The sequence below is a fragment of the Drosophila novamexicana genome, unplaced genomic scaffold, assembly GCF_003285875.2.
Source record: "Drosophila novamexicana strain 15010-1031.04,08,12 unplaced genomic scaffold, DnovRS2.1 tig00000820-arrow-pilon, whole genome shotgun sequence".
NCBI lineage: Eukaryota > Metazoa > Arthropoda > Insecta > Diptera > Drosophilidae > Drosophila > Drosophila novamexicana.
The window spans coordinates 1,092,501-1,109,521 of record NW_020824828.1 but is presented as its reverse complement, the minus strand read 5'-3'; the positions used below and the strand labels follow the sequence as shown (position 1 = coordinate 1,109,521).

General features: G+C 38.5%; 1 protein-coding gene across 1 annotated transcript in view; it reads right to left on the bottom strand.

Moving 5' to 3' along the window:
* The window catches only part of LOC115764364 (innexin shaking-B), a 55,687-nt gene that overhangs the window by 28,266 nt on the left and 10,400 nt on the right, over positions 1-17,021 (bottom strand). The window contains exon 2 of the mRNA XM_030707326.1: positions 5,915-6,074. Within this exon, the coding sequence (XP_030563186.1) occupies positions 5,915-6,074 (160 nt within the window). The remainder of the gene's footprint in view (positions 1-5,914; positions 6,075-17,021) is intronic.

Here is a 17,021-nt window from a genome sequence, read left to right as displayed (position 1 = left end):
AGTTAATAACGCATAGGAATACACATACACATACGTCGGCTCATACACATACACATTCACATACTCATGTATATTAAGTAATACATACATACGTACATAGGCTTACACATATTCATATCATATATACATATATATGCACATATAAGATAAACATATGTGTGCACTAATACAATATCGTTTTTATATACATACCACGATCTGACAATGCATATGCACCGGAGGAGATTTATCTGATCAATTCGATCGTATTCTAGTTACATCCCGTGCTGGCTTTCCCGTAACATGCTGTGTATGCGTGATATGAGACTCCTATACGATACGACTAAGTAAGTATGTATGCATATATATATATATATATATATATATACATGTATAAGCTGGCATTGGGTTGCTTAATTGATAGGTTAGTTTAAGACTTGAGATATAAATAAGATACGTACGTGTAATAACATATACCATACATACATGTGCCGTGTGGGTTATTTTGTATGCGTTACGGTTACGGTTACGGTTACGGATACGGATACGAATACAATATGGTTAAGTTATTATCTGCCGTGTACACATTGGGCTACTTTAAGCGCCGACAACAGAAAAGAACAGAATATTTATAATATGTATGAATAAGTACAAAAGGTTTCAATTCTTTCATTCGATTATGAATACGCTGGATAGACACGTGCAATTTGGTCTTAACTACGAAAGGACAACGGAACCAAGAAGAAGAAAAACAAGGAAAATTTAATATGCAACTGAAAATTTATAGACTGCCGTCGATGCTAGTTCAAATTGCAGAGAGCGCTGCGGTTACTTTATTCTTCCGTCTAGTTTTTCATTTTTTAAGTCCTCTTAACGAACTGCTGGGCGTGTGCTAGTGGGGTTAGGTGGAGCTTTGGAGGGTGGTTCAGTGTTAAGTTTTATTTTGAATAGAAATTTAAACCCAAATATATAAAACAACAACCTAATCATGGGAGCAAATCAATACAAATCATAATCCAAATTTGAATAAGACTAATTATAATAATAATAATACAAAGAAAAGTATTTTTTTTAAATATATTTATAACTTGCGGGAAAGTACAGAGGGAGAGAGCAAGATACAGAGAGAGAAAGAAAGAAAGAGAGAGAGAGAGAGCGAGAGAGCGAGAGAGCGAGAGAGAGAGAGAGAGGGCAATGTTCCCTGTTGAGTTTGCTAAATTTCAAGTTGCTTTTATGTGTTTTGTCTTATTATTGTAATAGAGTTTTATTTCTTCGGTCTTTTGGCAAAATATTTTAACAGAACAACATATACGCGGCAATAGAGCTATTAAGGGGCTAAGATGCTGTTTATGAATCGATGCTGGATTTGCAGCAACTTCTAATCGCAGCATTTAAAATTGGTATATAGTAAATTGTATTGTACTTTTAGTCGCTTAGTTGATACGCATAAATAGTCATCGTTATTGATATATGTGGAAAATTATAGTATATGTGTAAAAGAAATTAAATGAAAAGAAACTCAGCTGACATTGCTTTCGGCCAGTTGTTTTTCGCTTTATATCATCATATTGTTCAGTTATTATCATTTATATGAGGTACTCGCAACACTTTACTATACTTTTACAAAGTGTCTGACCCCGGTATATAGATACATGGGCGTTACGTGTGTTGGGTGTAGCTTTGTGTGAATATCGTATATGCAATAGAGATGCATACATATATATATAGAGAGATACAGAGAGAGTGAGAGAGATGGAGAGAGACGGAGAGAAAAAGTTGGTGGTGAGAGGTTCTTGGCTTGGCTGGGTTGCTCTCACTACTTATAATTAGTTTGTATTAAATTTGATTATTATATTTCAATTAAATTACTTTTACATTTTGTTATATATTTATTTTTTTATTTGCTTTGAATAGTTTTTTTCCTGTTGTTTTTCTTATTTTTTTTTTAATTTAATTTTTTTCAGAATTTCACGTAGATGGCAGCATATTTTGGTGGCAGGCGAGCAATCAGTTACCGTTGGGTTCTCACGTAAAACGTTGCTTTTAATAAAATATCGATTATCGATTACGCATCAATTGCAACGAATTTGCATCCCCTGTTTGGTTTGGTTTTACTTTTCTTTTATTGTTTGGGTTGATCGCGCTTATATGTTATCCGACTCAAAACGCAAAAACTAAATGCGACAGACAAAGATATAGATGGAGACAGAAAGAGAGAGAGAGAGAGAGAGAGAGAAAGAGAGAGAGAAGCGACAAAGCAAAATGAAAGGGAAATCAAATGCGAAATTTAACACAAACATTAGCCGCTAGATGGCGCTGGTTCGGCTAATAGGCAGCTAAAGCATAATATGAATAAACAATAAGACTTTGAAAAAATTGCAGCTAATAATATCTGAACTACAATATAGGCAATTATTTGTTAATTAGGAAAGGAAACGCATTTGAAGAGTGTGATAAAGGGGGCTCGATAAATAGATAGATAGATAGATAGATAGATAGAGAGAGAGAGAAAGAGACAGATAGACAGAGAGATGAACTTTGGATAGCTGGGCAGAGTTTAAGGTCTATTTTTTTGTTTTCTTTCTTTTTTGTTTTTTGATTTAGGATAGTTAATGACTAGAATTGTTTTGTTTGTAATTACCATTTTCTATCACTTTGCGTTTGGGGGGATGGCACCGCGGGCACCAACCAACCCTCTGAGTGCACGCGGTGGCCGGTGGTGGGCGTGGCACGCACACACACGCACGACGCACGCACGCAAATCAGATCAGTCGTAGCCTTAGTGTGTGTTATTGACGTTTACAGATACTGCTAATGTAAATGATGCTGTAACTGTTACGTGTTACTGTTAATTAAATGTTTACTGGAGTTGCAGCTGCTGGTTATATTATGCTGTAATTTTTGATAACACTCTGATGATTTGATTTAATGTTTGATTTAGTTATCAGTTATTGGTTATCGATGATCGATTTTGGGTTTGATTATCGTTTGACGATTATCGCTTATCGTTTATCAGTTATCGGTAATGTTTTATCGTTTATCGAATTTTGATTTAGGTTTTGATTCAGTTGCACAAGCTAAGGCCACTGTGTTAGTTGCCCTGTGTTTCGGTTTTTGTTTTTGTTCTGTTTCACGTCACGATCATGTGTTAATAATTGTTATACATGAGTATACGGCCTATATACACATACATACGAGTTATCACATGGTTCGCATTATTTTGTGGATTGATCATGAATCATTGTTTCTTAACATTTGCATATTTGCTCCTGCTGTTGTTGTTGTGACTCTTGGCAACATCTGCCCACATTTCGCTGCACTCTCAACTGTTGTCTGTCGTTGACCTTGTGGCTTTGGCTGTCTTCATCATCACCAGATTCTGATGCAAAGTCTCTTTTTGGTACTGGCTCTGACTATGTTTCTGACTCTGCTTGGGAGCAGACGTTGGCTTGCTGGCCAGCCTTAGCCTTAGCCTTGAGCTTGTGGCAGCCCCGACTTCTACGGATTCAGCTGCTCCAGCTAGCGGCTCTCTTGTTGAAGTTGCAGTGGCTGTTGCAGTTACAGTTGGTGTCGTAGTCGCTGCCTTTAAACTTGTTGCCTCAGTATCGCGCGTCGTCGTTGGTATCGTTGATGCAGTTGCCGCATTCGCATCATTAACCAGGCTGAGGGTCGGTTCGCAGCCGCCGCCGCTGTTGCTGTAGTCGATCTTCATGTCATTTATTACCGACGTTATCAATGTTGTTGTGTTTTATTTTGTTTGAGAATAAATATAAAGTATTTTGCTTATTTAAAACATTTGCTGCGATTCGGCTTAGAGCTCAATACGGTATCGAGACTAAAATATTTGTGCCCAACTATGCGTATACGTTATGCACGCATATGTGTTTAACAAATCATAAGCCTTAAGGTACTGAACAACACACACACTCACACAGACACACACATAAAGGTTGACAAAGACAAAATAAAAAACAACACAAAAGCTAGGTTTAAGTCTACAATTTTAAAAATTTTTTGAAATAAATAGACATCGGGAAAACACAATTAGGTCCGCTATGCATATATCAATTATACAGCCAATTACAAGAAGGTTTGAGATTAAAAAAAAGCAAATGATGAATCACTAACACGAGTAGAACACAAATCTAGACAAATACGTACAGCTGGATATTGTATTGGTTTTTGTATGGAGACAAGGTAAGAGGACATATTCTGTGTGTGAAGGTATATTTGTTCGTGTTTATGTATTAAATAAGAGACAACATGTATATAAATGTGCACATATATGTACATACATATATGCGTTTAGTAATAGAGACAGAGAGAGAGACAGAGAGTTATGGGCATGGTTGCCTGAATCTGAATCTGAATCTGAATGGGATGGCAAATGGACAATGGGTATTAAATGGACTATGGTTATGGACAATGGACAATGGGCAAATGGGCAAATGGGCAATGGGCAAGTGGTCGCTTTATGAAGATGGCAACCCGCTTTCGGGCCTTTCGCATTCTTTTTTCAATTGTTGTTGTGTTGTTGTTGTTGTTATTTCTTTTCTTAGCGGTCGTTTTTTTTTCTTTATTTTAGTTTATTTTTTTTATGTCTGTCCTTTGTTGAATTTTTGTCGTTTGCGCTGTCTTTTCTTTAAATTCTTTTCTGTATAAACATATATACATATATATATATATATACATATCTAGATATATATAAAAGTATACATATAAATATGTATATATATATATACATATATATATATACATATATATATATATATATATACATATCTAGATATATATAAAAGTATACATATAAATATACATATAAATATATATGTATATATATAAATGTAATTTTGTTTTGTTAATATTCTTTTATTTTTTGTTAGCTTCTTCAAATATTTTTTGATAAAATTTATTTGTTTATTTGAATTATTATTATTTTGGAATTGAACAACTTTAATGAAATGCTTAAGGACGCACGCTCACTCGCTCGCTAGTTAGAATCACATCTGAACTGGCAATGTTTTGGATAAGAGGAGGCCTACAAGATATATATATACATATAGTCCACGTATGAAGTTGATGTGAAAGTCAATGGGTAGTTATTTGTTAGGTAATTCATAATGGTAACGTATGAAAGACATGCAAATTGTAGCTTAGCTTCTGCTTGAAGTTCGCTCGTGATGTGATCGTTTCAGCTTTATAGTTTTATTATATTATTAATTATACCTAAATATTTCCGTTTTTTTTTTCAGGGTACTTTCTTTTATAATATGTATATGTATGTATGCTGTTTTATAATTGCCTTGCATATTAGAAAATGAATTATTTCTTGTATTTCCCATTTATGCATTTGACTGCTATTCTTGAACCTATTCTTGCCGCCGATTTATTTGATCTCGTTGTTGTTGTGCGTAGCTCGGAGTTAGGTGATTTTTCAGATGTCGTTATATATATATACATATGTATATACATTTTGTTAATCATATTGCGAGTTATTTGTGGTTTATATTTATAGTTTTTAGTTAACAATTACATGGATGGCAGAGAAGAAACATGGAGTTGTCATGTTGTATAACATATGTACATTGATGTAACCAATATTATATTATATTTTATTTTTAGTATTATATCATATTGTATTGTATTTGGTTTTTTTTCGGTTGTTTGTTACGTTTACAAAGGTAGTAGTAGAAGTTGTAATAAGTAAGATAGTGGCAGATAAAAGTTACATATTTATTTGTATTTTATTTCAATTTATTTTAAGATTTTTTTTTCGTTTGAATTTGAGTTAGGAATTTGATCGAATGGTATCGAATCAACATATAGTTTTTAGTGGTATGTATGGTAAAACAAGAACCAAAATTTGCCGGAATAAAAATAGAGCAAGTTGATATGGATTAGTACAGTTGTTAAAATGGAAACAGTTGACACTCACCGATGATCTACTCACTTGCATAAACGCATAGACACCACGTAAAAACTCCATGTTATTTTGTTGCTCTTGAGAACCCTTTTTTGTTGGTCGTTGCGCCCGACTTATATACTGCTTAACGGTGTCGGCGACCAGATGTGGCTTTAGCTTGCGCGATAGAACGCTAAAAATGAATGAGAAAGACAATCAAAATGATGTATGTACTTATATTGAAGATGACAGAGAGTAAGAGAGATAGGTAGAGATATAAAACGGGAGAGAGAGAGAGAGAGAGAGGGATAGACTGAGCCCTTTATGCGCGTACTAAGTCGCTGCGTGGCAGGCCTCGAGGCCTCTCAAAAATGTAAACCGAATCACGGACCGACTGCGGCCTAGCTAATTGTCACTTGACGTGCTGCCTAAACGGAAACACTTTTGTGTACTTAGTCAAATGCCTTTGTGCTAATTGGCCGCACTCCATGTCGTCGCACCCGTGCTACCCGTGCCACCCGTAACCCCCTTCTTCCATTGCCTTGAACACTCCAACGGCATTTGTGCGCTGTGTTTGTTCTCGTTCTCAAGTTCATGAAATATGCGCAAAGGCCACAAGCACATACACGCTCAGACTCACAGACACACAATGTGTTGGCTGAACGGGTGCTGCAATAGCAGCAGCTAGGCTAGGATATGTCTATGTACATATATCTAGTGTCGATGTGGTTGTTGTTGCTGTTGTTCTTGTTGTACTTGTTGTTCTTGTTGTTGTGGGGGATTTCTGGCTAATTGAAATGCCGCGCTGACGCCTTCACGCACTTGTGAGAGCGACAATTGGCAAATTGACGCCGTAGATTACGCTTATCGTTTAATTGCTCTAAGCAACAGGAGCCACAGACAAGTCAAACCATCAAGTCACTCACACACTCACACACTCATACACACACACAGAGAGAGAGTTCACTAGCTCGGAGCGCATAATTTGAGTTTTATTCGCTAAGCTTTTAAGCCGTGTCTAACATGCCACGCAGAACACAGCAGTGCTGAGCAGTCAGCACTCAGACAGTAACCATCGACATTGGTGAACCCCATTTACACACAAGGTCCACCCGCGGCACCCCGCAGCCACCCACACACGCAACCACACACGCAACCACTACGCATACGCTATGCTATTTCATGATTTCGAGCGATACGAGAACGTTCAGTCTGTGAATTTATCGGGAGCACAGTATACTATATATACGCAATGAGTTTTATGCCACATTATGGTAGCAACAAGTGAGAGTGCTCGCGAAAATACCCTGCACCTGTGTCTGCCTCGCCCAATCGAGCACAATTCACATTTTCACAGATCCAATAGAAGATCTTAATATAATTTTGTAATATATGCGTTCATCCTTACTTGAGTTCATGAAAATCGCATAGGAAGGTTGACAGTAGATGTTTTGCATGTATATGATTTTTGGCCCCTTTTTATTACCATCATAACTTAGTGAACAATCCTACCACAGATATATGTGCTTTGAGTAAAGTCGTGACTTTTATCGCATAAACGGTTGGCCAGTTGAAGAGTCTGAAGTGTTGCTGTGAGCTACCCGCAGCTTGTGCGAACTCTGAGTGTATACAGAGTGTGAGATTTTCTGTGATTTTGTGTGGATTAAGAGCGCGATAAGTCAGACTTCATGTGCGCGCATGTGGCAGGAAAAGCCATATAGACAGACGTCAAATGCCAAATGCTTTTCGAAAATTATTTGTAAATGAGTTTAATACAATTTTAGTGCCCATATCGAAATATAAAAACATTTGAACTAGCTGAACAGGTCAAGATTGGGGCTCAACTGCAAACAAGAAGTTTGTCAATTTGCAATTTTATAACGAAACAAATTATCGATTACAATTTTACCAAGCTCTGGTAGAATCATATTTCAACCGAGAGACGTAAAGAAATAATTAAATGCTGAAACTCTGATTTTCTCTACTCGCCCCATTGCTGCCAGCTGGTGTTCTTGCACAGATTTCGGGCTTTAAATAAAATTCTTCCTAAAATTAAATAAGCTCGCATTTTAACCATCAGCAGCACGTAAAGAGGAACAAAAACATTTATCTTGATTTTCACGCTGTCAGCAAGAACTCAAAAAGGCGACAGTTTGTAAAAAGGTAACAAAAACAACAACTACTTATAAAAGAAAATCGCGGTGTCCCTCCGAAAAGAAGTCAATTTCAAGATTTATTTTCTTCTTTCATGCAGTTTAACATTTTAGCCACAAAGTGAAAACAAAACAAAAAAATACAAAACAAATCGAGCAAAATAAAAGAAAACTTGTGAGTGCGGTTGGGTAAAAATAATAAATTAAAAGCACACGACGCGCAAAAGGTCAAGTGATTAAAAAGAAGAAAAAACGCATTGGTCTGGCGACCCCTCGACCTGTGCGCTCAAAAATAAATGCAAAGAATGCCAACAAATGTCCATAAGGCTTTCTGTTATTTATTTTCCTTGCTTTTGGTGGGGAGAATATTTACATTTCCAGTTCAGTCAGTTTTCGTTTACAGCTGCGCGCAGTTTTCTTTCAAGTTTCTTTTAATTTGCTGCAGGTTCAAGTGGATATATTTAACAAATTCCACTGCTGTAGTCAAAATACGTACTCCGGATTACTTAAAGCAGCCCCTCTTAGCAGCCACCTGGCGTAATAAAGTTGTAATACAGGTCCGGGTTGGGAGCAAACTTTCCAATTGTCGTGTTATTTATGGGCACACCCAAGAAAATTACAGATGAAGACAGCAAAAGGACTTTAAACCTTTGACATGTCACCACATTGGGCATTGAGCTTGTGGCTGAAGTGTTGAGCTTAAGCTTAACAATTGCTAACAATACCCAACAATATTATTTACAATGTTACCCAAACAATAACATAATTTATTTAACAACAAAGGCAGTTGATTTCAAGATGGCAAAAACTAAATTCCTTTGTGCCCCCCAACTCAATTTAGCGTCTACTTTTATTATTATTATTTCATTAGTTAATATTATTATTGCAGGTTTTTGAAATGAAGTACATCTAGACATGGACGTTCTTTAAAAGTAGCCAAAATATGTTTTTAATTACGAATAAAAAATTTTCAATTTAAGAACCGAATATACAAGTTTTTTATTTACAAACAATTTTAAGTTTTGTTTTTCAATAACCCGAACTCAAGATGCAATAGATTAAACAATCATTCAGCAATTTAGCAAGTGAAAAGTTCATAAGGAACTCGAATACTCTTTCACTTTGTGAACTCAGGAAATTTGATTTTTATAAATTCTCTATAGGTGACGTGAGCAAAGCCACGCATTATATCTGGTTAGTAAGAGTAAGTGCATTAAGCGCTCTTTTGTAAATTGCGCTACTTTGTTATTCGTTTTTCTTTTTTAAATTGTTTCTTAAAATTGTTTGGAGTGTTGGCACGGTATAAAAAGTTGCATGCACTTTACCCAACTTTTACGGCAAGGAGTACCGCCTACTAATGTAATTACTCAACACACACTTCACACGGGGGGCAGGCCCATGAGGAAATTTAAAATGTAGCCCAGTCGTAAGTGGGACCCACTCAAGTCGACCCTGGATGGGCGCCCGTTTTCAGTGTGTTGCGTCCGCGAGATAGTTGCGACCACTAAGAATTGAACAGAGGATGAAAGATGGACGAGGTTCGGATCAGTTCTCAGTAGTACAAACACACACAGACACGGAACAAGGACAGGCACAGTCACAACATGCGCGGCATAGCTCGAAAGTATGCAATGACAGCCACACACATACACACACATTTAGGCAGCAATTGTGTGTGTGTGCTCTGACCAGCTGCAGTTGTGAATTGCCGGTTAACAACAAAAAACAGAAATAGGCAAGTAGAAAGGGCGGAAGGGCGTCTAAGGCCAAGAGATGACATGCAATTACTCTGAAATTACGATATTGTTTTGTATGACATTTAAGATAAGGCAACGCATAATAAGCGCAATTAGAAGATAGAGCGAGACTGCGAAATCGAAAGGAACTGAGAGAGAAAGAGGTAAAAAGCAACGTAATTAACTTTGTGGACTTGCCCATTGTCAATGGAAAATTGTATGAAACTGTTGGAATTACTCTGTAGTTGTGTGGTAGCCCTAGGGTAATCCTCATACATTCACCAAGCAAGCGTATGCACATCGAGAATCATACAGTCTCTCGTTTAAAAGGGATAACACACACTCATAAGATGATGAAATTTTAAATCATTGCTGTAACTCTTAATGCTTGGCTTAAATAAGATCTGGTTTATTTTCTTTTTATTGATTTATCCACAAGAAGTAGGATTTTAACGAGTAAAGCGAGTCTAACGAGTTAAACTAGTTTAACGAGTCGAATTATTGTAAGGTGTGCAACGAGTCCAACGAGTAGATTAAGTGTAACGAGTATAATGGGAGCACTAGTAAACGACGTGTAACGAATAGAATAAATGTAATGAGGATATCGGGTATGAGGATATCGGGTAAAAAGAGTCAAACCAAGAAAAGAACTATAGCGAGTATAATATGTGTTACGAGTAAAATGAGTGTAACGAGTAGAATGAGTGTAACGAGAACATTACACACTTATTATACAGCATAGCTATTTAAAAGGCAATAACGAATTGACAACTTGAAGAATGTTTTTTTAGCTTTTGGTTCCAGTGATTCCCAATTTATTCCACAATAGCGAGCGGACCAATAGCAGAATGGAAAAATGTTTTGCTCTGTTTATTATTTTGTTTTATTTTCTTTGTGCCTCTATAAACCAACTTCCCCAGCCTATCTGTTTGATTTCTTTAGCTTCAAGTTTGCACTTGTTTATTTTTTTATTTTGGCATTCGCATCCTTTAACATTGCTGTTGTTTTTTTATTCTTATTCTGTTGCTGGCAATTAAACCAGACTAACTATCAGAGCAGCGCCTGCCCACTGACCCTGCCACTGTCCTCGCCCACAGTTGCATGCCTCGCCGGTTATTTGCAACGAGTGGAACAATTGCTGTGCGAAGGTTGACTTTTTGGCTGTCATTTAATATTTCTGCTATATTTAAATACCCATGAAGCTTTAAGCGCGCGCGCACACGTACTGACTACTAACTACACTTCACCTACAACGGTTTTTATTGTCTTATGCTGGATTTGTGCGCAAAGTCCCAAATGAGGACAACGCACTCCTCACTCCTTACTCACACCCAATGCTCCCTAAGTGCTACACACACACGGAGAGTGAGAGTGTGTACGGGAGGGAGAGAGAGGGATGGAGGCAAAAATGGAGTGAGGAAGAGGCAGGCATATGCGAGGGCTGCTTTCAGCTTATTAACTGGAACTGAAACCAAAAGTTTAGAAAACACATCGATGATGTAATACCTTTCATTAATGAGAGGAAAATTGTTGTTCCTTTGCGTTTTTCTTTTAAAATTTACTACCGATTATTCCTATGAGATATGCAACATTATATAGTAGACTGATACGATGGATATCGATATTTGAGCTGCCTGTAACAGAAAGGCGGACCTATGCAAAGTTTAATGACGATAGCATTGAAATAAAGAGAGACTAGCTTGCATAGAAACAGACAGACGGTAATGACTATTCAACTCGGCTATAGTAAGTATATCAGAAACAGTTCGTTCATGTGCTTAGGATATCATTCAGTAGGGCATTCCCCACTAAAACAATCTTCCTTGTTTATGTTCAATTGTTCGTTTTGCCCTTGCACATATTTGCGCTGAGCTTCGTGCCACATTCCACATGGGCGACACATGAAAGTTATTACACTTATTATAAGAAGAAAATAATTTTATGTGCGTGTGTATGTGCGTGTGTATGAGCGTGTGTGTGTGCTGCGTCCTGTCGTTGGCACCAGAAAAAAAGCAAGAAAAATTAAAAGCAAAGTCTTCATCTGAGTGTGGCTTGCAGCTGGATGATAAGAGCTCACATGGGCGTATGGACGCGCTGTGGGCGTGGCACGCGAATGCCCGCCGATGGGTGTGTATGTATGTGTGTGTGGAAGTGTGCAAGTGTGAATTATATGCCGCACTTTATTATATAATAACGAGTAATAATAATTACACGCACAAGCCAACACACGCCACATACACACACACACGCACGCACAGAGAAATTTCATTAATTTTCTTCTTTAATGAAAACTATTTACACTTAGTTATATGCCCTTTCATTATTGTTGCCTTTGTTGCTGCTGCCTGGATGAAAATGCAAATAAATAAATTCGCTTCACGCGACAATTTTTTATTGTGCATTTTGTCATTATCATGTCGGGCTTAGCGGCCGACCCAAATACTATAAAAAATAAACCAAAAAAAAAAAAAAAGGAAAAAGAAATTATCAACGAGGCCAAACAAAGTCTGAAGTAAAGAAATAAAAACTAAAAAAATAAAACAGAAATGACATTTATATAGACACGCCCCAGCGTCCCGTTGACGTTTGGAGTCCTCAGACTCGTTCTTAGTTCTCAGTATCGCCCCCGGTGCATCCCCCTCCACCCCACCCGTTGGGTTGCCGGCATTGTGCAAATGCTGCCCCATTTGTCAGCTGACACAAATTTGCATAAGCGCCGCACAAGCAAGCGGTCGGATGACTTATGGTTGTAGTGCCTTTCCCGGCCCATCTCCTTACGTCGAGCAAACTTGGCCTCCTTGTCACCGCCTAATCTCACGATCCAAAAATTTTCTCGTTGAAATTAGCTGCTAAATGCCACGAGCGGCAGCGACAGCAGCAGCAGCAGCGAAAGGGGACGGAAATGACATAGAAATGAAACAGAGTAGAGAAACAATGGCTACCACAAGTAACGTGACCATAGAGAGAGGGTCCTACATGGGACAGGGGACAGAGCAGGCAGGGGATCGGACTGATTGTATGAGCGATTGAGACATGGCTACCCCATGAGAACCGCTCACAATAGAGCCAAAAGGGCTGCTGCTGCTGCTGCCAGCTCACCGCAAAGGTTTTACAATGAGTCACAATGCGCGCAGTCATTTGTGGGGCTGGCTCCAGCGTTCGCCGAGGTGTCGACAGTGTCACAATTTTCAAGCCACATATGACCCATAAGCTCCATTATACTAATAGATAAACGACGTTACAATGCACAAGGCGCTGTGAAATTGCGGGCAACGTAAAGTAAATTCGCATAAAAGTTTTAATGTAAGAAATGTCGCTCAATAAATTATTTGCAATGGCAGCACAGTCCCATTTTAAATTTCTGTTTCTGTTTGTGATTTTATGAACTCCCTTTTCAAATATGTTCCATCGAAATCTGGACTTTTCCCAATTTTTGCATCGTTAAACATTTGTTGCTCAATCGCAAGGAGCATTGCAGCCTGTTACTATAATTTTGTAAAGCCCCACTATATAGAGAGTAGAAACTGGTTCAAACCTTGGTATCTCGCCTTATATTCCCATTTTTTAGCCTAAAGCTTAGTTTATATTTGGTACAGAAATGTTCATTGCCTTAAATCGGTTACTCACTTTAACAAATGCCTTCTCTGTGCTTCGATTGTGTAACATTATTCACGACGTTGTACGCATACTTTTGTTTTCAGTGTTGTCAGGGTTGTCGCCTCGCGACTTACGGCAGCTTAGCCCCTGACACTGCAAAGCAGTGCAACGCGTCGCTTCGAGTGGCATAAGAGTTGGTAAATTGCTTCACAAATCACGTGACACTCAACGTGGGTTGTAAGCGTGCTGCTGCCCCCATCGCCCCCGGCATGCCCCATCACGCCTTGCAGCGGCAGCGCGGCCCCGAAAACGAACACGAACACGGTCCCGGGTCCAGTGAAGATAAACAAAGGAGAATATCAACTTTAATGGCTCAGCAGTAAGGGGGAGGGGACGAAAAAAAAAAGAAAATATGAAACGACGAGAGAGCCATGAAATAAAATAATATAAAGCACGGCATGAACAAGATAGCTAGAAAGAAAACGCCAGTAATACGCACACGCACACACACACACACACAGCATGAAGAAAAAAATCACACTTAAAGCATGAAGAAAATGTTGAGAAAATCATCAACATCAAGATGGAAGATGGAAGATGGTTAGATGCTTGGATTGGGGTTGGTCAGCCGCTGCTTGGGTCGCGCATTTAGCCGCTTGTCGTCATTGTCGACGTCATTATAAGCATAATCTTTAATAAACGAGTGAGCGCCTGGGAGCATAGTCGTCCCAGGGTGCGGACCCACGTTCAATGGTCCGGCCCGCCGCGGGCAACTCTCAAGCGGCCGCAAATGAACGATGAGAGGGAAGGATCGAAAACAGATGAGCATAGCTGAAATATAATGAGCAGGAACAGAAACAGAAACAGAAACGGGACCAAAAGCGGCGTGAGTGGTTTTTCAAGTGAGCCAACTTTTAAATTCATTTAGATATAAGGAGCAGCTCTTTAAACTTCAGGCGCGGCTCCGTGCCGGCTCTAACTTCTGGCTGCATTCGGTGCTTTACTTACTCTTAAGGGGTTTCCAGCCTGTTTGCTCGGGCTTACAGCGGAGCGAAGCATTCATTATGTGTCTACCCAACTCAGCTGCAAGTCCTTGGGCCCCGTTTGTTGGCCAAAGGAAACGTAATGTACACTAAATGGATATTTAATTACACTTTGCCGTCCGGCCGGCCGGCGGGTCTGCTGTCCGGAGCTGAGCTGAGCTGAGTTGAGGGGCCACAACAGACCGGCTTGCACCTGGCCAGGACCAGGTGGGAGTTTCGGCAACTAAATGGGGTGGGAGGTTCATTTTGCTCGTCAACAACAACTTTAGTGGCAGCGACTTAAATGCTTATAAACTATGCCTTAAAGATTTACTACAAGAAATGAAAATTAATTTTAAAAGGGTTTTCTTTTTAATTGATTAACGAGAATTTGGCGTGCAATTCCCTTGGCACACACGACGTATGCGTAATTTCTGCATTCAATTTCACCAATTGCCAGAGCTAGACTCGAACATATCAAGCAATTATTATTGCATTTAGACAATCCATTTGCAAATATCCACTGAGACTTGAAAATTTGCTACAAATTTGCTTGGTCGACATTGCGTATACGCAATACGGGCCAATTTCTAACTTTGGCTAATAATTTAATTGACACGCACAAAATTGTGTACGTGTGTTTGTGTGCGCATCTTGATGGGTGTTAAGAGACGTTTGTTAGAAGTTGCTAGTGTCTGCCTTATGATTTATTCCTGTGCATATAACGCATACGCCCCGTGCGACTCGAGTTGCACATCACATTCAAATGAAAAACATGGAAATATTTAAATTCACATTCGTATGTTCAATTTATTGCCAGTGGACTTGACATTTAATCAATTTAACAAATCCAGCTACATTTTAACACGGCTTATGATGAATTTGGCTATTATAGTCAGAATAAATACAAATTGAAGGCAAATGGGCAATTGGGAAATTGGCTTAGGCATCATTTCAAAATAAATGCCATAAAAATGTTCTTGAAAGTGATTCCGAGCTATTAATATTTATTTTATTTAATAAATCAACAAAATTATAAGAGACCTAGACGATGCCACGCCCACAAGAGTTTGGGCCAATAGCAAAACAATATTCTAGCCACAGCTACAGCTGCCTAATTTACAAGTAAGACTACCTCTGCCCTTCGTCAAAGGACGAGCCATCAATTTAATGGCATAGCAAATGAATGATATCCAATAATTCTGCTTCACATTTCGTGATATTTCAAAAATTGGGAAAATTAAAATAAATGTGTAAAAAAAATCCGCTCTATTTCAAAAGAAAATCTACCAAATGTACGTGCAAACGCTTGGTTAAGCGATTCGCATCGATTTAAAGCCAATTTGAGCTCCAGCAAGGACTCCAGCTGCCAGGCAGCTGCTCTTTGGTCTATGGAAATGAAGTGCAAGGCTTGCAGACTTTGGTTTATACTAAGGACTAACTGCAAATACATGTATGTATATATATACGAGTATGTGTAACAGCAAACTCATATGTACATTTACACATATTTGTGTGTCTGTGGGGTGTGTGCCAGTTGTCGGCTTGGAAGTCGCTTCTGATTGTCATTCTGGCAGTCAGTTAGCAGTGACTCAGGATTCAGGATTCAGGACCCAATGGCAGCAGCCACATTTATGCAGAGACAGTAGTATTTATATATGTAGATATGTACATGCCTGAAAGCACAATGCTCACACACACACAAACACACACACACACATAGCAAAAGGCGGGCAGACAGTCATAGACATGCAAATTGAGGCAGTGCGCGTTGTTTTCATTGAAAGTTTATATTCCTTTGTTATTAATATTTTAAAAGTTCGCAGTGAACCAGCAAATTGAAGCAGACGCAAGACGACGGCTGCAACAGCAATTGCGATTTATGCACTCCTGCCAATAAATTTCCTCAATTGTTAAGCCCCTCATATTAGAATTCTAATAAATGTTAGATATTCCATAAGCTTTTAAAAATGAACGAGAGATTGGAGCTGAAGGGATCGAAAGTGCCAAATGCTTCGAAGCGCTACGACAATTCGTCGCTTGTTTGGTTTACGGCTTGATCGAGCTTCCTGGCTTTATGGCTGGCTTTATATAGCTAACAGCCCAGGTTGTTTCAAATTTTGGCGTTCCTATATTCGATCCCCATCAAAAAGTTGCATCTACAACATATTTACGCTTTCCTGCTGGGTCTCCCTTAAAAGTTTATAATTTGCAATTGAAACATTTTGAAAAAATCTGGATAGGTTCCAGTTTTGGGTTGGCTGTTTTTTGGGTTTAGTTTAAGCTGATGGATAATTGGAATCGGAACTGCATTGGTTCAACCCCGTTTTTCCCTCTTGCATTGACAACTTTTCTATTCGAGTAACTTTTAAGGCATCTCGAAATACCCGCAATGTTTTAATGCAGCCCTGATGTGTACGTTCTATCTCGTCTATCTTGCTTTTTTAGATCTGTCTGTACCGGAACTGCAGCGCATTGTGCCCAAAAATGTGCCTATGTGACAGATATGCTCATATACATATATACATTTATACATTGTGTGTATGTGCATTTATATGTTTACATTGCATACAAGCACAAGAAAATATTTGCACTTATATAGTTTTTTTTTTTCATATGCTTTTTAAATTGT